Source organism: Anopheles ziemanni, chromosome 3 (assembly GCF_943734765.1).
Source record: "Anopheles ziemanni chromosome 3, idAnoZiCoDA_A2_x.2, whole genome shotgun sequence".
NCBI classification, from domain to species: domain Eukaryota; kingdom Metazoa; phylum Arthropoda; class Insecta; order Diptera; family Culicidae; genus Anopheles; species Anopheles ziemanni.
Window position 1 is genome coordinate 13,313,009 of NC_080706.1, and position 26,893 is coordinate 13,339,901.

General features: G+C 46.4%; 1 protein-coding gene across 1 annotated transcript in view; it reads left to right on the forward strand.

Annotated features, from left to right (window-relative positions):
- Nucleotides 1-26,893, forward strand: part of LOC131289310 (protein crumbs) — a 30,294-nt gene continuing 3,401 nt past the window's right edge. Inside the window, exons 1-6 of the mRNA XM_058318541.1 lie at nucleotides 1-190; nucleotides 15,202-15,342; nucleotides 20,483-21,694; nucleotides 21,900-22,127; nucleotides 22,699-23,423; nucleotides 23,491-25,634. Coding sequence (XP_058174524.1) covers nucleotides 136-190; nucleotides 15,202-15,342; nucleotides 20,483-21,694; nucleotides 21,900-22,127; nucleotides 22,699-23,423; nucleotides 23,491-25,634 — 4,505 coding nt within the window. The 5' untranslated portion in view covers nucleotides 1-135. The remainder of the gene's footprint in view (nucleotides 191-15,201; nucleotides 15,343-20,482; nucleotides 21,695-21,899; nucleotides 22,128-22,698; nucleotides 23,424-23,490; nucleotides 25,635-26,893) is intronic.

Below are 26,893 nucleotides of genomic sequence, written 5' to 3' on the forward strand. Positions count from 1 at the left end.
TCGAGACGCGCAACGATAAGCGAGATCGAGATCGAAACGAGAAAGTGCATCATCACAACGGTGCTGGAGTAGAAGAAAATCGACGAAAGGAATAACAAAACACGATACGAAGTCAAGAATCGAACTGCTGCAAAGATGAGGATCCGAAGTCTACTGCTCGCTCCGGCCACCCTCGGGGTGTTTATTATAGGTAAGTGGGTGAAATGGGATAGAAAATCATAATAAAAAGCCTAAGGTAGGACACTTAATGAGTGAACGAAAAGATAATCTTTATAAATACAGTGCTTCCAACCTTTCGTTATATGAGTTGGTTTTAAGTAACTAACACACATTCAGATGATCTACTGTCAAATGCGGATTGATTTACAATGCAAAACTACGATAAAGAGAAGGCAGAAACTTTATCACCTTTACCATAAATCGTATACTATTAACGACAAACCACCTTTCCGACCCACTGATCGCCTACGTTTGGATCTAAGGCGCGACTTTTAGCAGTCTCCGGTCTAGCCGCAACGCCGTGAGTCATGCGTTGGAATTTGTAAACCGCCCGCGTCGTCACGACCACAATGAGGTGTTTCAGGTTACGGTGAACCAGCACCAGCATCGTGCCCTTCCATTGAGCTACTCCTACGGGGCTGTTTCTTGGAACGTTTTTTTTTCGCTGCCTCAACGGTGGTCGGTTGTAGAGACGGGATTTTCAATGAAGAAACAATATGTACACTCAATCCCCCTTTGCTGTATGACATCAGAGTAATTTACACATCCTACGACGTCGATGGACCAGTTTTATCGAAAAGGTTTTTTTATCCACCTTTATTATCGCTGAAGATGTACAACCTGGCAGGGCTCCTTCTAAGTGGTTCATCGTAGGAGAAGCCCACAGTCCAAGGCGTGACAAACACGCATACCACCGCATGCTAACCTGTACGAAAAAAAAACCCAACGATCAACAAACACTACCCTGCACTGAGATGAATTTGAATTCCACCGGTTTCCATCGAGCCAAAGTAAAAGGGCGAAATAGAGACGGAGCGTGGGAGAGAAAGGGAGAAGGAGAACCGATCGCGAAGACGATGGTGGGATGGGATCGTTAAGAAAGTTCCAACCGTGTAAGACGTGTACGTTATTCACGTGTGTTTGTGAGGGGGCACAGTGTTCTCCCTGGTCGTTCTTGCCGTCGAGCGCGGTTGAAAACATGCCGTAATGGTCGAAGACGCTGCGGGAATCGGCAAACCTGAAATCATCATCACCGTCATCATCAGGTCAGGTTGTGATGCGAGAAGCAACACACGCGGCAGCGACATCGCAAAGACCAACCGTGCAGGAAACTTTGAACCGAAAGCACCGAAACATCACTCCGGCAGACGTATGCGTGTGCTGACTCAAGTAGGACGAAGCGAAAAGACGCGCAAAAGACTAGCAGGAGATGGACAACAACCAGGCACGAAACGTAAAGACAGACCAACAAACAACACGCTTTAGGAGCGGGGAAAGGAAAGGGAAGAAAAGGAAGCAGTGGAAAAGAAAAATACTCACCGCGGAGGGTTCGTCTCCGGCATCCCGTTGAAGTCTTTCGTTTTTGGTGCTACCTTTCGCTTGGCTTTCGTAAGAACTTTTTCTCGCCGTACGTTGAGGCGGCCGTCTATTGTCTCGTCGCGCTGTGGGAACTAATTGGGTTCTGTTTTATGGCGGACGGTGGAGAAATGGTGGCCGAGGTCGCTCCTACGTACATGCGTGTGCGCATTAGAGTACTACCCGAAATTAAAAGGAATAACCATTTATTTGCTCGGGAAATCCGGACAGGCAGAACTTACAACAAGGGAAAAAACCAGGATTGGAACAATGAAGTTTGTGAGCAAATCCCATTAAAGCAAGATGAAGCAGTAAAATTCTAATTTTCATTACACCCGAGTTGCCGAAAGTCCGGTGCTGGTTCTGAACAAATAAAAGGGCGAATTGGTCGTAAAACTACCCGCATCCGTTGAAGGTCCGTTTCCGGAGGGAACTGAGAAACGCCTTTTTTTTGGAATCGTCAAATTTGTTGCTTTTATACAAACGAAGGGCAATCGAGATGAAAATCACAATGAAAAAGGTCCAATGGGAACTTTAAGATAGTTTTTGTTGACATCAACATCTTTTGAGGTAGAAACAAAAACTGTAAGCTAATTTTTAAATTCTACTGTTCATTTAAATATTCTTCATATCAAACAAAAAGAGTACAAACCCTGAGCACTAAACTATTTCACCTTGTTCGGTTTCTGGGCGGATTTTCTCTAGGCAAAGCGGTTTCACAGCGAAACCTTGAACTTGTAAATGTTGTCGGTGCCTCTTACCCTTAGTCAGGATTATCCGTAACGCTGCAGTTGCACCACATGGCGAAACAAAACTTCACTTTCGCAGGAATATATTACCTGCGACTGGTCGCTCCTCGAGACCCTTTCCAAAAAGCTCCAAGGAGAATAAGTAAAAGGTCACACGAACATACAAATCGATAAATTATCCTACATTTCCGCCCGTCGACGGGCCGATCGATTCTTGGTTGAGAAGTGGCAAAAGGAAAGGTTGTTGCAAAACGCTTTTTTCTGTGCCATTGAAGGTAATGCAATTAGCACGCAAAGGACTTGAACACACGTGTCTTTGGCAAACGTTTAGACGCGAAGCACCAACCAAGAAAATCATTTGCTCGCTTTCTGGGTTGCATTCTTTCGCCCAAGGGACAGAGCCCTTTTTGGGGTTCAATTTTGTACCGAAGATCGTAAATAAAATCCCCGACATCCGGGATTCCAGCTTCTTTGTTACGTTGTAAAAACAGTCCGAAGCGAAAACCAATTCGCAACATGGCGAAATCTAGCACATATTTGCTTACTTTCACGCTTCGTTCACCTTCACAAATTTCTCTCGCCGACCGGGTTCTCGCTTTAGACTAAAAACAAGGCAAAGAAACACCCTCCAAAGACGGTGTCCGTTCTTCTGAAAACTCCTTTCCACCGTCAACAGCCTTTCGAGCCTTTGTGCGAACTTCTTCGACCCGGTGCAGCACCCCGAGCGAGGCGCATTTCTTTTTTCTGTTTTGTCGGTGGCGTGCTGGAACCTTTCGACCGAAAATGAGGCCACCGACCGGCGGTCCGACGACTCCGAGAGTGCTCTTTCGCCCAAGGGCCACCGGGGAGTGTCCGGATGGTGTCGCTTTCAACCCTCAACTGGCTTGCTTGCTTGTTGTTTTTGTTTTCTTATTTCGCCTCTTGCTTGACCGCAATGACGTCCCTTTCGGGAAAGGGGATCTCGATCGGGGGCAGCTTGGCTGACTCAACCGGACACAAAAGGGCGGCAAAGGAGGACAACCGCGATGCTGTCCGATAGTGCTGGCCGGTTTGAAGCCAATGCTCAACGAAGCATGATACCGAGGTTCGGTAATTTTCGGGGCTTCTTAGGAAAAGCCACGCAGAAAGGAGTGTGAAAAGATGCTGAAGAACTGCAGACTTAGCTTTCGCTGAGTTGATAAAGTAATATTTACCTTCTTCTTACCACAAGATGATGATCCCATCATCGTCAATGTTTGGGTACGTTCAATGCTTTTTTTAACTTTGTATTCCATTTCACTATGAGTCAGTTTTAAAGTTTTTGAAAGAAGGTGCTCAACCTAGAAGGAGTCAGGAACCCAGTTTTTACAGCTGAAATGACATTGCGGTCCGGAGTGTTTTTCCTTGCAATTCACAAGTTGATTAACAATTTTGTCGGTTTTACACATGCAAAACATACGGAGGGATGTAAAGGTGGAAGAATGTTTACTTATTGGGTTATTGTGAAATCTTTTCTATATCGTATCGAAAGCAGCCTTTATTAACACCATAAATAACCCACGCCTCTCGTCACGAATTCATAGTCCACCACTAGTTCGGAAGAAAACTTGTTCGACATAAGCCCCAGAGCTGCGAACATTCGCCGTAGCTACAAAAAACCTAAAGCACACCTACTAATTAAACCATATTCGCCAAACTGTGGACACCGTTTTCACACCCTCTACGTTTGCATCTCAAAAACCGGGTTAATAGCCGTACCGACCTCGAGCCGCCACCTACGAGTGCGTGCAGAGGTAAATGTGAATGAAAACATTCGTTCGTTTCATTCGGCAAACACATTTCTTCGGCCCAAAACCCCGCCAAGGTTTGCAGCAAAACCAATTAAATGATTCATCTAGCCGGTCACCTTTCGCGCAGCGGGATGTAAACTATGTTGTTTGCGTTGTCATAGCGCACGTTGCATGGTGTTGTTTTATGCTAAGCTACTAAACACCGTTAGAGGCGCTCCGCGGGCGCACTGGCAACGGAACAAATCAACAAACAAAGAACATACCAGGCAGGATTCGACGGGAATTGCTGCCCTTTTAAAAACCGGTAGCAGATGGCTGGTTTGTCGCCAGGATTTTCCCAGCAGACTCTCTACCGCATGTCATTGGCATGAGTCATTAGCTGTATATCAGTTGATCATCGATCAACTTTGTTCAATTACTCATTAGCATTGTTAAGATAAAAGGGAAAAATAAGGGAATTATTTTACGGTCATTCTTACAATTCATTCTTTCCTATAAAACTGTGTTGGCCGAGCGAAACATAAAACTATCGGTATCGAATATACTTTAAGACAAATATTCGGTTTTAAAAGTTGCGATCATCGGTATAGATAAATTGGGTTTTCTGTTTTTACAGAAGTCTTATAAATTTCCTCAACAACATCTACCATTTGATTTGTGCATTTGGTTGCGGCAACCTCCTTGCCATATTTATATTGGAAATATTTTTTTTCCAATTGAGGAAACCAAGGCAAACTTTACTTATAAGCATGCGTGCTCTCAAAAAGAATCCAGAATAGCATAGTATAAGTAATGCTACTTTACTTGTAATGATTTAAAAACTATCGTTAAAATTTAAAATCGAAGATTTGCAAATAACATTTCATAATGTAGAAATTTTTGAAAGATTTGAAAAAGTGATCCAAAATTAAGTAAATCCGATTGATCCATTATTACTTTACATTTTATGAACAAACTTCATACAAATACATTTAGTATTTACGATAACTCCAAATTATAGAGCGACAAAGGAAGATATTTACTAAATAAGTATGATATACTCGGGTCCGCGACAGCCGAGCGGTAGCGCCGGTTAGAAAATCGTCCCATGAGCGCCGGGGCTCACCACCTCGACGGCGTGGGTTCGAATCCCAACCGAGACCGTACCCTCCCCTGTACGAGAGGACTGACTATCCACGTACAACAGGGAAACAAGTCTCGTAAGCCCTTAACGGGCAGGCATAACCAAGAGGTCGTTACGCCAAGAAGAAGAAGTATGATATACTGCATACAATAAATACGTACTCCCAACAGACCATAAAACTAAAACAGTGTCGATCGTATCAGATCGGGTTTTTAGAGTTTAATAATGAAATTCCCTTCAACCTGCTTTCATCGCAATACATAATGTCATTTCCATCAGACCAAACATGCAGGTGCATACATACATTTCACCCATTGCGTTCGAACAATGTGTGCTAGCCTGATTTCAAACCCACAACATGTACAATGGGCTGCCGAACACGCCACGTCCAGACGGGAGTGGTGGAATGTTTCCCGATTTTCCCAAACCCACCCTTTCTGTTTTTCCCCGCCCAAACCCAGCCTTCCCAGCGTCCTGCACGCTTGCTGTCATTCATTCTTTCTATCGCTCTATTTTCTTTTTTCTTCCCTTTTTTTGTCATTCCCGTATCATTGTTGGTGCATGTTTTTCACCCTGGCGGGAAATTACATTGCGTACCGGGCTGCAGCATAGAGGCGATGGTGGAAAATGCAAATTGATACGCGCCACTGAAATCGTACCGAAACCACACCGTATCGTATCCCTTCGCCAGGTGTGTGACACATCTCGGGCCTTTGGTTTGCTCGTTCGAGCATGCTACAAAGGTACTTTAAGTGGATAAAGTGCCGCGCCGGGTTTGGTTGGTCGTGGTGGGTGGGGTAGCATCGGCTGGCCTTTCGCCACCACCCTAACCAGCTGGGTGGGTGTTCTTTCGTCATTTTCGCTTCATTAGGCTTTGCTTTCCACTGGCCGGCCTTCGGTCAGAACGTGGGCCCCCCCGTCAAGTGTCCGCCGGTCCGCCGTGGTATCGATTTTATCGTACGCCGACCTACAACCGTCCTTTATGAGGGGTGTGTGCAATTGAGCGTAAGTGTGCGGTATTGGGTTGGAGTTGGTGGAGCACGCCAGTCGCCACCGAAACCGCGCAAGTTTCAACCCCGATCCCCGGTGGAGCAATCGGACGCCTCGGTCTACTCACGTGTCCATTCAATCCGTTTGCTCGTTCGTTAACACCGCAGGCCAAGCAGAACCCGAACGCTAATCACAGCCTGTCCACCCGGGGGGGAAATACCTTCCGAACAGAACAATCGGCGAGCGCCAAAATTACTACCGACGTGTGGCAGCGATCAATCTCTTGGCCGGTGCCGCATACCGGCGAACACTTAAAGTGTAATTTATGCTGCCGCATCGAAAGGTGTGGGTTTTCTTGGGGTAGCAAAATCGCCCTGGTATGGTAATGTTCCCTCTCGGGGGTGAGAAACGTTGATAGTTTAATAGCAAAACGCACCAAAATCACTAATTATTATGATTACTTATCCCTTTTCCTAAACATTTCTCCTTCTGGGTGCGTGGTAAAGGCTATGATTGTGATATATGATCTCCAGATCCGCCGATACGGACAGTCAAACTAGCGCTAACACGTGTGAAATGCTTGAGAATCATGAGCTGAAAGTTAAGTGAGTTTTGATTGCTGGTCTTTAAAAATAAACTAAGCTAACAATAATTATTATTTAATGATTACTTGACCAATTATTGAGTTATAGAAACGGATTGGTTGAAGTAAAGTTAATCTCCTCCTATTTTCGATCCCGGTTGGAGATACGTGTTCGTTAAGTTGTATCAAATAAAGTAACATGTGTTTAACTATAATTGTATTTTTGACAATCAACTTTTTTAACACGATAATTTGTCTACTGACAATCTGTACACTCCCATCCCCTCTCATCCCAGGGGCGGATATTTCAAAGCACCACGTTAACTGGAAAATTGACGTCAACTATGATGTGTACATCATTTCATTTTCTTCATATACCCATTTTTTCTCCTCCCTTTGCGATCGCGCTTGGTTCGTAGACGCCGTTTATTTTTATTTTTTTTCGGACACGTTACATAACCCTTCGGTCCATTGCGAACGAACCGGCTGGTGTGGTGGTACTATGTATCATGGTTGTAAGTTCGGTATTGTGCTAATCTCAACCCCCTTCTCCACCGTCTCGCGGTAGGGTAGGTCTGCACGTGGCACTGTAAAACCCACCCACCGTAGTGTGCACATGATTGATTTGTGGGAGATCGTATCGGATCGGTTTGCGGTGCGGTGCGAGACCGTTTTGATTTGAAATTCCAAAAAATTAACCGCAAAACCAGCGAGAGTAGCGCTACCGACTTGCGGGTTCGGCACGCTTTATGCCTTTTAATCCCATTTCTTAAACTATTGCATATGCTCGGTTACGTTGAGCGGGCTTTCTATTGAGCAATCATGAGCTGTACACTTTTTAATCGATCTATTGGGAGAATTTAATAGGTTTTTATGTTCTTTCAATTGGTCTCTTTTGTTACTATTTTGTTTATTTTAAATTTTGTTGTGTGCACCAAACCAAATTTTTTATTTTATAAACAAACGATTATGCTGTTGAGAGCCTCAATCCTTTTAATGTGTTTACTTATCTCTTATGCATGTTTGTATGCACTTTTGCTCGAGGACGAAATTAATGGTGAACAGAAAAATACCCCCAAATGGCTTCCCGAAGAAAGCAACCGCACAACAAAACGCTCATAATTATGCTGACCGAAACCAATCGCCGGTAAGTGACTATTTAACACGAAGCTACAAACCGGGAAGCGCGGCAAGCTTTTGAACGCCGGTACCATGTTGCCTCCGAAAAACCGGCACTTGATGCGCGCCTCAAGCCTTATGTTACTTTCCCCGCATAAAATCACACACACACACACTCACACACAGACCAATTGGCAGCTTGGGACGGGATCGTTAGACAGGCTCTCGGTTGAGGCTCCATTAGCAAGTCTTAATGACTTCCTCGACGGTACGATGGAACGTGATCTCGTCGAAGCCTGTGGGAAAGCAAAGACGCGCTCGCAGAAAAGGAAGGAGTCGGGTGAACATGCTCCATAACACGTCCCGTATAGTGCACATTGCCAGTAACATTGTCTGCCGGTTGAGGTTAAGACTGGTTGTTCTTAAAATCGGAAGAAAGGGGAGCTACAAGCGTGATCCTACAAAACCCCGCCTTGGAAAAGAGGTGTTAGAAGATTATTTGTTTTATCGTCGACAACGAGTTGTATGTTTAGATTAGAATAATGTATCATTAGGTGTTGATCGTGAGCAGTTCGATGCATGAGTTCGTTAGAAGCTTCATATGAATTCATGATCAAATGCCTCACGACCATGCCAAAGGATTGTCATTAGACTAGAATTGATATGTTTAGAGTGTGTCCAATTTAAAACTGTAATGGAATCATCGCATAGGCAAACTACGTTGCAATAACAAACAACCTCCATGAATCTCCATAATGCACGTTCTATGGTCATTAAGACGTTAAAAACACCATTCCCACTTCGACTGTTTTGAAGTTAATTGAAGAAGATCCCAGAAAGAACCACCAAAAGCATTACCTTCACATTCGAACATTGAACTTTCTTGAAGCCTTTTTTCAAGAACCCCGTCCCGACGTTGTGCCACCGTTGTGTCACGGACTTTGGCCACCGTCGTTTACTTCGGCTCTTGCTTTTATTTCTAGCGCACGCGAAACCTCGCAAAGTTACGCATCGCGGCGACTTATCTTCCGTCTGCAGTTTTCCGTTGTTTTCATTTCGCTTCTTTTCTTTCTGTTTCCTCCCGCAAGGCAGCATTCGTGCGACATTTGTTTTGGTTCGCGGGGCACGTAATTATGCTGACAGTTTTTTCTTCTTCTATTTTTCTTTTATATATTTGGTCTTGCCAGTGTTTTGCACCCGCTTCTGGGTGTACGATTCGATCCGATGATTAATTCGTACCCCTGTCCCCAATCACCTTTGCGCCACCCTCCGAAGACGTAATCTGACAGCAATACCGTTTCTTCCAGCGGAGGTGCATGCTCGTTTTTCGACCAACTCTTGCTTCCTGTCCCTTCTACCACGCGACGGTTTACGTTCCGCTCGTTGAAGGTGGTTCGTCGGGGTGGCAGAAATTTAATCGCTGAAAAAGCTGCCAATTTCCGCTGCACGGTGGAATGCCGCGGGAAGTGGAAGTATTTTTCATATCCGATACACTTCGTTTTGATTAGTGTCAACCTTTTAATGGCAAATCTGATTATGGAGCAATCTTCCGTACAAGAATTATTATGAAATCATTCGCATCGTTTAAGCGGGACGGCTATTAAGGTTTTTTAAGCAAAAAGATTAATTTAATTCCAGATGAATTTTTAAAATTTTAAAGGCTATTTTTGGAGCTCAACCTTAAAATGAGTCATTGATAGAAAATGTTCCATCGCTATCTTCCCATTCCTCTTCGTTCCTTGCGTTCATAAGTCGCGAGTCAATGTATGAAATCAAAGTAAACAATCCGCGGAAAAGATTATCTCTTTCCCGCTTTTAGTACGACTGATAACGGACCCAACGACACGAATTACAGGACAGTGTTTTACAACGCCCCCATCATCGATAGACAACCCTTCCTATTCTGCTCCCCCAACATTGGCCACGTAATGTTGTTCTGATTAATTATGAGCCCTTGCCCGGACCGAAGGCGATTTGTTGTGCTTGGGTTTTCTTATCAGCCTCGTCGTAAGGTTCGTCGGTGGAATGCAATTGTTTGGATAGAAAGAAAAGACGATACTTTCAAGTTTATTGAAAATGACGCACCTACACCAACGCAATTCCGAATTGCGAAAATGTGTACATTATCTTATCTCCTAGCACAACATTGTGGGCCAATCGGCGAGAGTCAATGTTTCCCCGTGGAACGCCACAATATCTATCGTGGCACGTAGCGAAAATATCATTTTTATCCAATTTGAGCAACGGGTTTTCAGTTTAGAACATCATAAACGAGTATAAACTGAAACCTGTAATTGATAACTTTTAAAACAAAGCCCTTTTTCCAGACCCTTTTTGTGGGTCGGGAGTGGGAGTTAATTTGATATGGGTTTGTTCTTTAATTGAAAAATAAAAAATATCTTCAAGCCAGGCTGCAAACCGGTCTGATTGAAAGGAAAACCCAAATTGATCAAAATAATTGGTGAAATTAATTGCGACCGAAGGTGGGCGTAGAGGTTAAACATTATATCACTCGAGCGGCTGCATAAATGGAATTTTTTCAGTTGGAAAACGTTTTCCTCACCACCGCAAGAAGGTCAAGCAAACGGAGGGGGAGATGAAAAAAGTGCGAGGGGAAACCGAAGCGCACGCGGTAGATTTTCACTTTAAATTTCACTTTCGATCCACCAGCCAAAACCTTCACGTAACCTCTCGCGGTCGGTGTTTTTCTTTTTGTGTTTCATTTTGTTTTGGTTTTAACACTGACTTTTGTGTTACCGCCACGTTTTTGGTTTTACTTTTCGGTACCTTTCCACCATGCTGTCGAGCATCTTGTTTTCGCAGTTCTCGTTTTATTGTTTTCCTGTGTGCAAATTGCCCGCCAATTGGGAATTGGGAGGAAAATTTCCATTCAATAAGCCGCTCACTTACGACGCAGGGCTCCTACTGTTTAGGGTACGGTCGTTAACCTACGAAGCGTTCGGATTGGAGGAGCAAAACTAGTCGTACCGGGCGTGAATTGTCTTAATTTTATGAGATCAGCCCCTGTTTGCCCCTTCTTTCCGCGGGGAAGGCTTAAGCAACGGAAAAAGGAGTGAGAGAAAAAGGTTTGAAGTCAATTATGGAGCAACTTGTGGAGGCTGATTTAATGCCGGTTTCCATTGGCAACGGTTCGCAATCAACTCAGCATCAGCTCACTTCATCGATTGCTTTTGTTTTTCGTACATAATTTCTTCTTTTACCACTCATTTCCAATAATCATTTTCTTTTCCTTATACCATCGTTCAAAACAACTCTGATCGTTCTCTACTCGGCGATGACCTCAGCTATCGTTTTTCACTTTCGACCATGAAAAAGCATCGAATGGTGTGTCTTTCGGTGCACGGTTATTTGACGAGTTTTTATAACCTCATCCTCCCCGGTGGAGAATGCCAGCTACTGATGGAGTGGTTTTCGATTCCCTCGAACGGCTCCCGGGTGAAGCGACGCACATAACCGTCGACCGTCGTCGGCTGCTGAACACGAGACGTGATTCTTCCAAGCGATTCTCTGCACCTCGACACGGTCAATGTCGCTCGATCGTGAAAGATTATCGGCTAGTTTTGTGCAAAACAAAGACATTCATTTTATTGCCCCGAAGTGGAGTGAAACGAAAAGACTCCGTGAGTTTTGAGGGGGAACGTGTGTGGAGTAATTAGCGACCGACGACAAATAAATCTACGAAGACTGTGCCGGTCAAGCTATCGGCGTCGTACACGTGCCAGGGAGAAGTGGGTAAGAGTTGGCAACCATTCGCGACCGTTACGTAATCGCTGCCTGAGGGAAACGGGCATCGTTTACACCAAGTGGCTTAGTGCCCTCATTGCAGTTGGTTCTGTTCAACGTCATCGTCGTTTTCCTGAGGCGTTCGACTTTATGAAGTGAACCAGGTCGCAAGATAGTAGCAAAGCATATCATTTTATGGTCCAGGTTTGTTTGCGACTTCGGAAGGAATAGAAATCTTTTCAAAGCACGTTTCTAGGCATTGAAAAGCATCACCCATAAACTCTCAAGTGATTTGAAAACAATGGCTCATAAAAATTAATATTTGCAGCGCCACCGTTTGCAGAGTAAATTTAAAACACGCTTCCATCGAGAGATGAATCATGCTAAAGTCACGATCAAGTAGCACATGTTAATGACACTTTGCTCTTCTTGAATCCACGACGAACGGATTTAATGAAAATCCACACATTTTGCTGCTCCGAAGAATGAGCATCGCAAACGCTTCATGCAAATTGCATCCGAGAAGAGTGAATCGAACGTCCAACTTCCTTTAATTTCCTTTGCGCGGTTTGTTTGCCATCGGAAGTGGCAAGATGCGTCCGGCAACCTATTCGTCGCTTAAATATGCGGAAGGCGTCTTTCTCATGCGCGTTTCGCTTCGTGTCTTAGTAAAGTCCTCTCATATGATCGTTGCTCTACCTTTGTTCAATCACTTCTTAGGCCATTCGCCGTCTTACGGGTGTTGCGATAAAGAGCATCGCTAACGCTTGTCCGTCTTGGGTAACAACCTCGCAAGAAGAAACAAACCCACGGAACCGTGACCACGGCGGTAATGACCCCAAAAAAGATGGGCGTCGTACAACGCAGCCATCCGTGCGGTTCTTGTTCTTCACTGGTGTTGGCCCAAGTTGAATTTCTTCATCAACAACCCGGGGGCTGAGGTGAAGCAGTTTAGATTTAGCCTTAGATGATACCTTTGAGTTGAAAACCTACCTAATTTGTACGTAACATAACACCTACGCTCGAGAATACGAAGTAACCTGAAAATACCAGCATGCGTCCATGAGTCAGCAGTGGAAATATGTTGATGGAATGTTGCGATTAGTTAGCATAAACGTGTGTCCATCGTCTAGTTTGTCGGTTCGTCCGCGTGTTGGAGCGTGTGACCACCCGCCCTAGCAATGAGCTGGTACATTGTATTCGGTTTGGAGGTGATTTCGAGTCACGATTGGTATTTCAGAAATTGGAGCGAACGAAAAAATTCAATGCGAGACGCAAACCACGCTCAGTATATGATTTATAACCCTCGCCTTGTTTGGAGGAATTTCGTGTCGCGTGATTTAGAATCGAATTGTAGTTTCGTTTGGAATCGTTCATAAATGGAAATATTTGAAATAAAGCTTCTAGAACGTATTTAAAAAAAATCGAGACATTTTGTTCTATTTGAAATGCAAAGCAAATTAATTTATAAATTGCAAAAAGTCATGAATAATTAAATAGTTTTGATTAAAACTTCCAATAATTTGAAAGGAGCGGCGAATTATCTGTTTTCCTTCATCTAGTTCATATGGGAAAAAAATAAATTGGTATGTAACTAGCGAGATAATATACCGGCTACAGACGGAAGACTTCAATCAAATTATCTTACCTCCCCGGTGAGTAGACGACGAACCCCACAATGAAAACCTACCACAACTTTCCTCCGACGGTCAGGCGAGAGAAAATATAATCCCGCGGTGCTAATTAAATCCCTTATCTCACCGATCGCCTGCCAGATGGACAGATGACAACGTTTTTTCTCACGATCTCACCAGCCGGCAGCTATCTGGTTGAATTTCCACGCCTCCGTCGCTGCCACCGGTTGCAAACGGTGGTGGATAATTTACCTTCCGAAAGCGACCGATATGACGCCTGTTTTCACTTTCCGCCATTGGGCAGCATTACTCGCACACGTGAACCAACCCGGGCGGGGAAATTGTCTTTTGATCCCCGCGATGGTGATGGTAATTGGTGTGCGGAAAAGAAACATTTGTGTGCTGCCAAAGTTCCGGTTGGTGGGGCGACTTTCCAGGCGCCATTAACATTCGTCGCCGGCAGAATGTTAATGAAATTATCCTCTTCACCAGCCACCCCGCCCTGCACTACTTCTCGTCTCGCGGCCAGCGTCTCAGCAGCACCGCAGGTGGGAAATAAGTTCATCAGCATGGAATTGCTTCATGTGGTGCTAGCGTAGAGTAACATCTCGAGCCGAGGACGGTCAAAGGGCTGTCGAGTAGAGGAATTCAACATAACAAAACAAAAAATCAAGTACACGTCAAACACCACTGAGAAAGTATGAAACAATGAGTTTGCATAAGACGACCTGCTCGTGACGATTGTTGCGGTTGTGATGAAAATCATTTGTACTCAAGAGAAAAAAACTCTGGTGCGAAACAAAATTGCAGAGATGCTGAACTTTTCATCCAGTTGGAAAATTATGCGAAGTTCAAACGACTCCCCATTGATTGCCCTCAACTGGTGGTGATTGCGTGACACAAAGGTGTGATTCTGTGATGAATGACATGTGGTACGAATGGTAGCCAATTCTTCTCCCTAGCGTAACATAATCGATCGAAAAAGTGCTTGGTATTCACGCCGATACTGTTTCCACATGGAGATAACTTGTGTTCGAAAGAAGCTCCCCAGGTTGGATGCTACAGTTGAGACCGTACCATGACACGCGTTTTAGAAACACTACATAACGGCACTTCTTACACCCTGTTCGGGGACCTACTTTGGACAGAAAAATACCTGACATCTTCACCTTGGAGCAGGTGTCGCCAGGCGCGTTTGGAAAATTTTAGCAACGTCACCGGCTCAATTTTCCTAACGGGATCGAGCGTTCTTTTTGTTTCCTTAAACGACCATCTTCGGGTGAGGTTGGAAAAAATCTCAATAAACGCTATCGGATTGGTTGTTGGGGAGCTAATAATCACTGATATTAATTTTCTCGATTGTTTATAGGATTGGAATCGAGAGAACATGGGGATACTTCTCCCTTTGTCATGATGAAATCCTTTCGACACGCACCGTATATAAGAGACAACAGTTATATTAACTGGTCTTGTCATCATTTAGGGGTTAAATAATTATTTTTTTCCGATTTAGACAAAAAATCGATTGAAATTATCGAGACTCCTTATTTCTTTTGTTATTGAACCTACAAAGATATTGACAAAATTTCCGACAAATTAAATCTCAAACAAGATTAATAAGATTAATACGAACCGAAATGAGAGTATATTATTGTATTCGTTGAAGCGTTATTGTTTTGCAATTTTAAAGTGTTAGTTTATAAACGGGACAACTAGAATAAATTCATCGCTTGGGAATTGGAATCGCAATAGAAATTGACATAACATAAGATAAAAGATTGAGCAAAACCAACCGGCCTCGCTCGCTAATTTATAGCTACTGTATCCATAATAAATTGCCATCCAAAATACCGTGCGATAAAATTTTAACGTTCTTGTCTTATGCTTTTTTCTCTACTCTTGTTTCTCTTCCCAGTGATCCTCCAGTGTTCGGCGCCGACCGTGACGGCGATACAGACGGAAAAGGAAGCCTACTTCAATGGTTCCGCCTACCTTAGGTTACAAACGCCAATGACCCTATGGAGCTATTCGGCGATTAGTTTTAGGTCGTGCAGAGGTAAGTTCGGGTTTTTCGCAAAACGACCAAACGCAAGGGTAGCAATTGAGTTGGTAGTTTTTAGTTTTTCCTGCCTGCCAGCAACATCGACCACAACCACAATTGAACCGCGAGGAACCGGGAAAAGAATAACCATAGGAAGCTTACAAATGGCCAATGTTATTAAGGAGCGCTGCTTGTTTAACTTGGCAACGGACATAGGCGGTAGTGAACTGTGTTTTTCCTTTCCCTACCGGTGCCAAGTTGGACAGAGAAAATTTCAAATGATCATTCTTGACCACCAAGAGCGCCTTCCCTGTCCATCGGTTCAAGGCAAGGCCGGATGGGAACGTGTGGCTATCATATACATTTATTTCCCGACCAACCACGGTCAGTTGCCGCTTTCGATACGCTTCAGGTATCGTCGGAAAACCATGCCACCACCGTGATTCTGACCCCTTCTGGTTCTAGGCCCCGAGGCCAAATAGGTAGAGGGTGGTAGGTAGAGTGGGGAAGCTGTGATGAAAAACCATAATAAAATAGAACCTACCGACCGATCCACGGTTGGATTGATGGGCAATGGCTTTATCGCCTGGTGGGATGGCCGGCATGGCGATCACGGAAGGGGCTCTAAGAGGGTAGGGGGATTTTGGAATTTTTTCGCGCACAAGCGAAACGAATCAGTATGATGCAATTCTCCACTGCGACTCACTAACGGTAGAGTTATCGAAGAACGGACCCCAATAAAACCCACGGGCGAAGCAAAAACGGAGAAAACCGTTCATTTTACGGTAGGAATGACTTTTAATTTTTAGCTAAGCGAGAAAAGGCAACGAGATGGTAAAAGCTAGGCGATCGACGGTCAGCGATCTCTTAAGAACTATTTTTCTTGCGCTAAAAACAACAATCAGTAAGGCGTGATTTGATTGCGTAAATTATGAAGAGTAAAACAAAGAAGTGCTCAATCTTTAAGCGTTAAACTATTACTTAAAAGTCCACTTCATAAAAAAGGGAATGAATTCTTCGACATTCCAGCCCATGTTGGGTGCGATAAATTAAACCAGAAAATGCCGTCAACTTCCCATGATCGTATAGCAAAGGGAGCATTTCATACTGGCGATGATCGTCGGCAAAGATTGGCGCCGAACAATGGTCTATCATCGCGTTGACCTACAAAAAACCTGTGACTTTCCTCCGCCCTGCACCGATTTCCCATCGAACCCGTATCCCACACGATTACGGATACGGTAAAGAAAGTATTGTTTGCACGACTTCAATAACCCTCCACCCGGGAAAATTCCGCCGCCAATCGAACCGACTTTGAAGAAATCACACCGAATTGTTTTGATCCACCCCGGGCTGGTGCGATATTGAGCTGGTGTCATGTAAAAAAAAGAAACCGCTCCGTTTGGGAAATGATCTTGAATTCAAACAATGACGAACATTCCGGCACAAAAATGGTGGAACGTTTTTCTTCCGAACCTGCATACATGTAGAAGGGGAGCCTTACTTTCACTTTGGATCTAACGCGTCATAAACATTCCGTAAAACTATTTTTTCCTCCCGCCGATTTCTCACTTTCGTCGCGGGAGCACGATTTTGGGAAGTGTTTGAGATTGGGAAAAAGAAAAAAAAACGAACGATCACATTCGACCCGTTTTTCTTCCCGGTGATGTCGAACAATGAATTCACGAAATTAATAGACCGGAAAAACTTTTCGCGTGCACCTGGGTTAAAGGGTTTTACTGGGCGTTCACTGATCCAGACCCGGGTGAATTTCCAATTGAAAAGTGAACCCCAAATTAAACGAACCTGTCCCGCGATGGCTTATCATCTTCCGGTGGGATGGAAAATTATTATTTTTCTGCATTAAAATTTCTCTTACGCCTTATTTTGCGATAAACAAGTGGCGATGCATAAACACCAGGCATGTGAACCATAAAAGCACCTGTTTTAGGTTTTTTTTCGTGTTTAACGTCAGTTCGGTAATTACGGAGCAACATGAAAAAGTAATTGATTAAGCAAGGTGTGTGTCGAAAAGACGTCGAATGCAACAGGCTGCAACCATAGGTATCGCGGATGTTATGAGTTTTCAATAGATTGGCTGCAACGGGGTTTTCAACTTGAGTTTTCATACTTAACACATAAGGATACTCACAGCATTTTTATGTTATTTCTTGCAATTCTTTCGTCTGAATTCAATCGGTAATATAAAATTCAGGCGTTGTTAATATCTGGTTCATAAGCAGCTTCTATTTTAGATTCAGTATGATTAGTCATAGCTGATTATTCCCGGAAAAGCATAAGAAGCTTATGGAGAAGGTAAAAATAAACGTCTTGATCAAAATGACATTCAATTTGACTCCCCGTTGCGTGATGCCGGTGTTAATCCGGATGACCACCTTCGTTGGACTATGAGTCAGTATCTGTTTTTTTTTTATTTCACACTCTTTGGAGTTTCAACGAACGATCAGCTCAATCTTCTTCTTCTTGCGAAAGCTGCTGCGCAACTGCACATGCAAGCCCGTGCAGGGTTAGCATTTATGTTGTTGCACCGAGTACGCCGAGGCCGTGCCTTGCGTAGGCACCAATGTAGCACATGGTGTTCGAAATTAGTACTTACCACTAAAACCTTGCGCATTCACACAAGCCGGCGCCGCTTCCACGGCCCTTTTGGTGGAGCGCTAAGACAGGCGCGTGCGAAGCAAAAGAATTGAAAAGTTGAAGCTGAAAAAGCTCATTTTCGTGCGGCTGGCATTCGGCGAGCGACTTTAGCGAGCGTCGGTTCCCTGTCAGCATATTCGGCGTCTTGTGTTGACTCACCGGCGGTTCGCAAGCATGTTGTAACCTTTTCGGCTCGCTCCATCGATCCTTCCCCCTTGCTCTGGTTTTGCCATCCCATGTGCGCACGCAAAAGAAACCGGATTTCTGACCGGAATTTCGTAGTCATGCCTTGCATGTCGCAGCGCCAGGAAAAATTGGGCCAAAAGCGTAAACGTGGTGTGGGGGCAGGAAAGAGGAAGCGCCACTCAACGCTCCAACGTTGGATAAATTGCAGCGTGTCGCGTTCTCAGGCGATGCTGGTAAACCGGGCTACACCGCACGATCGTTGGCTTGATGATCGACACCTTTTACCGAACACCTTTGGTGGTGTTGGGAACCACCATTCGACTCCATCTTGGCTGGCATCGCCATTGACCCTGATCACATCGAGTAAAGCGAGGGCAACACTCCCTCGGGTTCCATTTATTGGGGAAACACACACACCTTTTAGTAATCCAGTTTCCACACGGCGGGGAAGTGTTTTCCTATATGAAAAATGTATTTCCTTTCCTGCTGGTTCGGCGGGAATAAAACCGCCGTTAGCCACAGCTTTACATGGTTGAGAAAAAAAGCTCGAAGCACTAAATTTTTGACGATGTGACAGTTTACAGAGGGCGTGCTAACTAAACCAACGGGCCGCTTGCTTGTGTACTTTCGTACAGACATTTCCGCTTTCCGGCAACAAACGCGCCCCTCCCCCCTACATACACTTTACGGTCAACCTTTCTGTTGACATCAACAACAACAACAACAACAACCGTCCACCGAGCAGCGTTTAACGGTTCATTGCGATCGACAAACAACCGGGCGGTGACAACAACAACGGCAACAAACCGCTGACCATGTCGACCACGGAGTAACCTCCAACACTACGGTTCGTTCGTGGAAAAGTTCAAAAGTGTTTTTCCCGACCGTAGTACCGTAGTTCCTCTTCCGCCAAAGCTGGGTGTGAATGTCCCACTCGATCGGCCCGGCGTTTGCCGTGTGTGACAAATTGGGTTTCCGCCCGAAACTGTGTCACGGCAACCGGGATAGGTTAATGGGGCTCGAATGATGAGCTCGTTGTGAAACTGGCTTTGCTCCACATCAGCGTGATTGGCTTTTTTGTCACCGAATTCTCAAGTATTCAAAAGAGAGATGACCATTTTGGGGTGGTTCAAATCCATTGGCACTAGAAGCTTTTCCAAAGCTAGGGTGTATAATTGTCCCGAGATTAGATTCCTCGATGAGAGAGTCATTGCAATTCTTGAGAGACATAAATCAAATCGGCAATTTATTGCCATACCGTCACAGAAGGCCATTTAACAGGAACCTCATATTCAACGGACGCTTCGAACTGGGATGACCTAATCTAATGGAAACAAGTAATTTCTTAGGCTCATCCAAAAAGCAAGGAGAATTCTACGGAGCCTCGCACCATCTCAACATTCGCATATCCAAGATGGGGCTTTTTATTTTAGAACCTCATTGAGCTCCCAACTCCTTAAAAAACAAAAGCGCAACTGCGGACTCTCGAACAATGAATTATTCTTAAACTATTCGATATGAAAGGATCGATAATTTTGTTTCGGATAGAATGTCATATGTTAAAAATGATTAAAGTTCATCAAATGTTGTACCCGCTCCAGAAGGTATAGACTTTTTCTATGGCATTCTTTACCAGTTGTAGAAAGTCCATAAACCGCTCGTTCGACTTGAACTTCCTGATGGCAACCAGTTCAACGTCATGCACAACAATTTGACCCAACATATCCAGCATCATCTACTCCAAGGTCTGTTGATCTTTCGCATACAGTTCAACATTCAACTCCCCTGTGGAAGATCAATCGGGTTTAATACCAACGATCTCCATCTTCCAAACTGCTTTAACGTCTTCTCGCTGGTCGTATTTCGAGCCGTTTAGATCCTATTGTACTGCCGGATGCTTTTGTGCAAAAACGTAAATTGAGGACACGCTTCCTCGAAAACCATTTCTTGCGTTGATGGAATCGGGGGTCTCATTTGGAATTGGAATACGATCTTTTTAAACTGGCTTCAATGGTGCACATGCATCGAAACAAAAGCGTGTCTTGGAAAGCCGAGTGTAAATTGCGATCAGCTAAAAGAGACGCATAACTCTGGGGCTCTGGGGAGGACTCTATAGGTAACGTTCCGTAACGATCGATGGTCTACGATTGTTCCGCGTTCGGTTCGCTGGTTCTACGGTCGTTAGTGGGTCACTCCCTCTGGCCAATTTCCATACAATGCCGTGCCGCCGTGGGTCACTCGTAGCCCGGCTGTTGGATCGTAGATCACGAGGATCGCCTCTAACTGGACTCTTCTGGTGTCTGTTTTGCAGGGGGAGAAATTCTGTCGCAGGTGTACTTAAAACATGCGCTCCTCATTTCGGTCCTACCGGATGGCGTTTCGATCCGACTGACGACGCCTGGCAAGCAGCAGCACGTCGAAGCACGCCTACCCGGGCACCTGCTGGACAACCACTGGCACACGCTGGAGTTCGTCTACCAGACGGGATCGCTGTACTGCGTGATTGACAAGCAGCCGACGCTGATCGCCAACCAGAGCTACAATGCGCCGCTGCTGCACGATCAGGAGATCAAGAACGAGGCGGCCGTGCTGATCCTCGGCAAACAGTTCTCCGGCTGTCTGCTGCACGGTCCCGGTTTGGTGTTCAACGCGAGCGCTATGCACGCCGAAGCGGTCGTGTTTGGACCGTGTCCGCTGGCCGGCGGTCCCTGCACGGACCAGGACGTCCTCGAGGGTGTCCCGGTTGATTACTGCCTGCACGAGCCGTGTATGCAGCATGGTACCTGCGTGTCCGGGGCCGACTCGTACGAGTGTCACTGCACCGCGCGCTATACCGGCAAGAACTGCCAGCTGGACATGGGCGCACCGTGCCAGAGCTACCCGTGCCAGCATGGGGGCACCTGTTCCGAGGACAGTAAGGGGGACTTCCGGTGCAGCTGTGCGTCCGGCTACACTGGCTTCCTGTGCGAGACCGAGCTGAGCGTCCATCCGCTCTGTGCAACGACGCCGTGTGCCAACAACGGCACATGCCGAGTGCCGCCCGGAGCAGCCAGCTTCGAGTGTGACTGCCTGCGAGGCTTCACCGGGGCGCGTTGTGAGATCAACTCGGAAGACTGCAAGCCGAACGTGTGCCTCAACGGAGGCCGCTGCATCGACGGCGTGGATGCGTTCACCTGCGACTGCAAGGGCACCGGGTACGGTGGCACACTCTGCCAGAACAACATCGACGAGTGCCTGAGCAATCCGTGCCACAACGGCGGCACCTGCTTCGACACGTACGGTTCGTTCCTGTGCGACTGTCCGCCCGGCTTCACCGGGGCCAAGTGCATGCTGAGCATCAACGAGTGCAAGTCCCAACCGTGCCAGAACGGTGGCACCTGCGTGGACACGCGCGAGGGCTTCGAGTGTCGCTGCATTCCCGGATACAACGGAGCACTCTGCGAGCTGGAACCGGGCTGTGGTCAGTGTCCGCCGGACTCCGAGTGTATCGCCGGTCGGTGTGTCTGCAAACCGGGCACGACAGGTATGTCACTAGGCTTCCCTACCCCTCCCCACCATACCTATACTCCTTAGATCCAAACTCGAACGATTCCAACTCCTCGCTCGACTAGCCGCACGCGCACGTTACAAAATTCAAAATTTTATTCACCAACCATCAAAAAAACATCCACCAATCCTTCCTGCTCTCGCTTCCCACCTCCCTGCTCTCCCGTTCTATTTTCTTGTAGGCCTGGTAGGACTTTGCGTAGAGCAAACCACGGCCGCCGCCGTCGTTACGATCGCGTCCAACACCAACATGAACGCCGCCGGCACAAGTGCACAGAAATCCCAGGCCCTCACTACTAATGCATGCTCTAGCTATTGCCTCAATGGCGCCAGCTGCGTTGCCGCACCCCCGACCGGAGGCGCCGGTTTCGCTCAAAATTTTACCTGTGTTTGTGCTAGCGGATTTACAGGTTGGCTACTTATATTCGATATATTAATCTATTTTTATCTACTACTTAAGTTACTTCTAAAACTTGTATACATTGTCGGTGTGTTTCGCTTTTACTTCAAGTTTTCTGTTACTGTCCCGTCTGTTTGTTTTTCCGCTTGTGTTTCGTTGTGCTTTTACGAACAGCAATTGTCCTGTCACCGCAAAATATCGACACTGTTTCTTGGCAAATTCACGTCTTGATTCTAATGTTATTGAAATTGGTTAAATTTTTCTTAAAATGTTTTACTCAAATGTTTTATTCTGTAAAAAACTTGATTACATAAAATGCAAAAATACGTAAAAATTCAAAAATTGTATCTTTATCAATGTTTTCTATCATGAAAGGATGAATGCTCTTGTCGATATTGCTAGGATAAAATTGAACAGACCAATTTTGATAATTTCAAAAACAGATCCTTTTTATAACTGTGTACCAAAACCCAACGGAATGGTGTCGATGGAATCTGCTTCGCTCAGTGTTGCCTCGAACCTTTTTGATTGAGATATCCCTAACCTTTACCTTCTCTTGTACATCGCTTCAACAACGCCAGGAAACCGCTGTGAATCGCCGATCGCGCTTCCGTACTCGGACGAATGCAACTGCCTGAACGGTGGCAGCTGCGCACCGAACGGTTCCACCTGCATCTGTCCCCAAGGATACGAAGGGTCACGGTGTGAGCGAGAGACGAGCACCACAGGTCCCACGGGAAGCTCAGGAGGATCCCTCTGCAGCCCGTCCAACTGTGCCGAACCGTTCCGCTGCATCGGTGGCAAGTGTCAGTGTCCGGATGGTGTGGCGAGCTGCGACAGTCCGTGCGCCTCGTCACCGTGCCAGAACAACGGATCGTGCTTCCTGCAGGGCCAAGGGTACGGCTGTAAGTGTGCGCCCGGCTACGAGGGGAAGCGTTGCGAGAACGACATCGACGAGTGCAAGCGGGACGGTATCTGCGGAAACGGCATCTGTCAGAATACGCCCGGCTCGTTCCGGTGCTTCTGTACGCCCGGGTACACGGGGCTCAACTGTGATCTGGACGTGGACGAGTGTCTGAGCCGGCCGTGCAAGAACAACGCCGAGTGCCAGAACAAGCAGAACGACTACGAGTGCATCTGCCCGCCCGGGTACACGGGGAAGGACTGCAGCGTGGACATCGACGAGTGCGAGGGTAACCCGTGCTCGAAGGGCTCGAAGTGTCTGGACCAGGTGGCCAACTTTACGTGCGTTTGCGTGCCAGGAATGACGGGACGGTTGTGCGAAATCGATATCGACGATTGTGAGGTAAGCTGGCCGAAAACTCCACGGTGTTTCGCGTTTCGATGAACTAACGCCCTTCTTTTCCCGACAGAGTCAACCGTGCCAGAATGGAGGACGCTGCATCGACCAGCTGGGTGGTTTCCAGTGTGACTGTGGCGGTACCGGGTACTCGGGCACCTTCTGCCAGACGAACATCAACGAGTGCGAATCGAACCCGTGCACCAACGGGGCCGAGTGTGTGGACAAGGTGAACAACTACACCTGCACCTGCTACCCGGGCTACACCGGGAAGAACTGCGAGGAAGACATCGACGAGTGCGAAAGTGCCCCGTGTCTGTACGGCGGCACCTGTCTGCAGCACTCGAACCAATCGCTCTACCAGTCGGGGTCATTCCTGGTCGCCAAAGGGCTCCCGAGTTACTTCTCGCAGTCATTCTCGTACGCGATCGCTGACGGCTACGAGTGCGTCTGCGTGCCGGGCACGATGGGCACCAACTGCGAGACGAACATCAACGAGTGCGAATCAAACCCGTGCAAGAACGGCCAGTGCGTGGACGGTGTGGGCAATTACACGTGCGAGTGCGAGCCGGGCTTCGAGGGAGCGCACTGCGAGACGGACATCGACGAGTGCCTAAAGTATAATCCGTGCGTGCACGGCACGTGCATGGATGGGCGAAACAACTACAACTGCGACTGCGATGCGCTCTGGGGTGGCAAGAACTGCTCGGTGGCGCTGACGGGGTGTCTGAAGCAACCGTGCCTGAACGGTGGCACTTGCATGCCGTACCTGGAGAATGAGACGCAGCACCGGTTCAACTGCTCGTGCCGACAGGGCTTCCACGGCAAGACGTGCAACACGGTGACGACGATGTCGCTCGTTGCCACCAGCCTGCTGGTGGTAAACACGACCCGCGACGAAGGCTACGACATTCAGCTACGCTTTAAGACGACACTGCCGAACGGGATCCTCGCTTTCGGCAACGGTGCTACCTCGTATATTCTGGTGCTGAACAACGGGCGGCTAAACCTACACTCCGCACTGCTCAACCGCTGGGATGGCGTGTTTATCGGCTCCGAGTTGAACAACAGTAAGTGGCAGAAGGTGTTTGTGGCGATTAATTCCTCCCATCTGGTCCTGTCAGCGAACGACGAGCAGACGATCTATCCGATCGCATCGTACGAGGGAACCAACGGTGCCAACACATCCTTCCCGATCACGTACCTCGGTGGAACGACACCATCGTTGGCACAACCCTACCTCAAGCACATCGCTCGGGCCGTGTCGAGCTTCGTCGGGTGCATGGAAGACGTGGTGATCAACGACCAGTATGTGCTGCCTGGGCAGGAGCAGGAGTTTACCAGCCTCACCAACATCGACACTGGTTGCCCGCGGACGGAACAGTGTCACCCGAATCCGTGCCATTCGAACGGCCACTGTACGGATCTGTGGCATACGTTCTCGTGCAGCTGCCAGCGGCCACACCTCGGGCACACGTGCAAGTACAACATTACGGCGGCCACGTTTGGCCACGAAAACACCACCAACTCGGCCGTCAAGGTGACCGTGAGTGATGTAGCGCGCCGTGCCATCCGCTCCGTGCTGGACATCTCCATGTTCATCCGCACGCGCAAACCCTCCGGGCAGGTGTTTTACCTCGGTTCCGATCCGGAGAATCAGAGTGTCAGCAGCAGTAACCAGCCACCCGGAGACGCCTCGTACGTGTCGGCGTTCCTCGCCAAGGGCGAACTGCTCGTGCGCATGATCTTCAACGACACACCGGAGGGCTACACGGTCGGTGGGAACAAGCTGGACAACGGGTACCTGCACCTGATCGAGGTGATCCGCAACTCGACGCTCATCCAGGTGAAGCTGAACGGTACCGAGTACTTCCGCAAGACGCTCTCCACCTCCGGGCAGCTGAATGCGCAGGTGCTCTACCTCGGAGGCCCACCGCCCAACGCCGACAGCATCAACAGCCTGTACAAGGACGACTCGGAGAAGCAGTACTTCAAGGGCATCATCCAGGACGTGCAGGTATCCAATGGGACGCACGAGATGATCGTTGAAATGTACCCGCTCGCCAACGGTACCGACGGGCTGGTGCTGCCGGCACCGTTCGGGCAGGTCACCATCGACCGGAACTCGGTGCTGGAGGGCATCGTTTCGGACGATCTGTGCCGGAGTCAGCCGTGCTATCATGACGCGTACTGCGAGAACACGTGGAACGATTTCATGTAAGTGGGCTCCAGTGAGGAACCTGTTATTATCTGATATTCTGACTGCCCGAGGGAAGTCGGAGACATATAGCGATCATCTAACCGGCATTTAGTCAAAGCGTTAATCTTGGCATATCTTCACGTTTCTTCTCTTTGACACAACATATGCGCACTCATGCAAACACACATACATCTCAAACATACCTCAAACCATTCTCACCATCCAGCCAGTGCAAGTGGCTAGAGTGGTTGGGATCGTTAGTCGAAGTAAAACGGTTCTGGGAACAGTTTACCGCGGCTAGGTAACGAAATGCCCTTCCTTCCATGGTGTTGTAATTGTTGTTATCGTACGATCCTCGTGTTCAATTACGGTCAAGTTAATATTTAATGCTTAACTATCTACTATTGTTATTCTTCAAATAGTAAAATGATCCAAACATGTAACATACAGTCTTAACAAGAGCCTATCCGATCTCATCGCAACATTAATAGTTATTTGCTGAAACAATCTCATTGTTGAGATTCATAATTAATGTCAGGTCCCGCACCTGACCCGAAGTCAGTAAAAATAGCAATTTATTTTTAAATGGTAGAGCCATCTCTTCACTGACAAATGTACGACCTAGTGGAAAATCTGTGAGAACTTGTGAGCGAATAAGGAACATAGAAAAAGATGCATCCATATGATAAACTTATTTTTCCCAAGTGGCACTTGATAGAACTGTGAAAATTATCGATATATATCGTATCGTTTAGCTCTGCTGTTTTCAAAATGGATTCTTCTATTCTGTTGCATTTATCATTATTTCAATTAAATATATTGTTTTAGTTTATTTTCAATTTGTAAAATCTACTTCCATAAAATTTTACAAAATGTGTTACTTGCGGATACAAAAATGTTGGATGTGAAAGGTGGTGTTCTACAAGCAAAAATACGGTGAATGAGCACAATATCAAAATGATTTTTTTGTCGGTCATTCTAGTTGAACACTTTACCGCGATAATCTATAAATTGGGACAAACTAAGAGGTTCCCTTTTAATTTCCCATACTATTTTTGCTGGATAATTAGAGAAAGTGTGCACCATTTAATTTATTTTAAAGCCTTTTGTTGTTTCCTATTTTTTACTTTTAAACTTTAAACTGAAAGATTCAACTGAGCATTAATATGTTAAAAAAGTGTCACGATCCTTCTGAAAGGAACAAAATTAATGATTAATTTCCAAATTCAAATATTAACATGGCCAAGGCTCCCTAGTAGCTGATGTCCATTTAAAG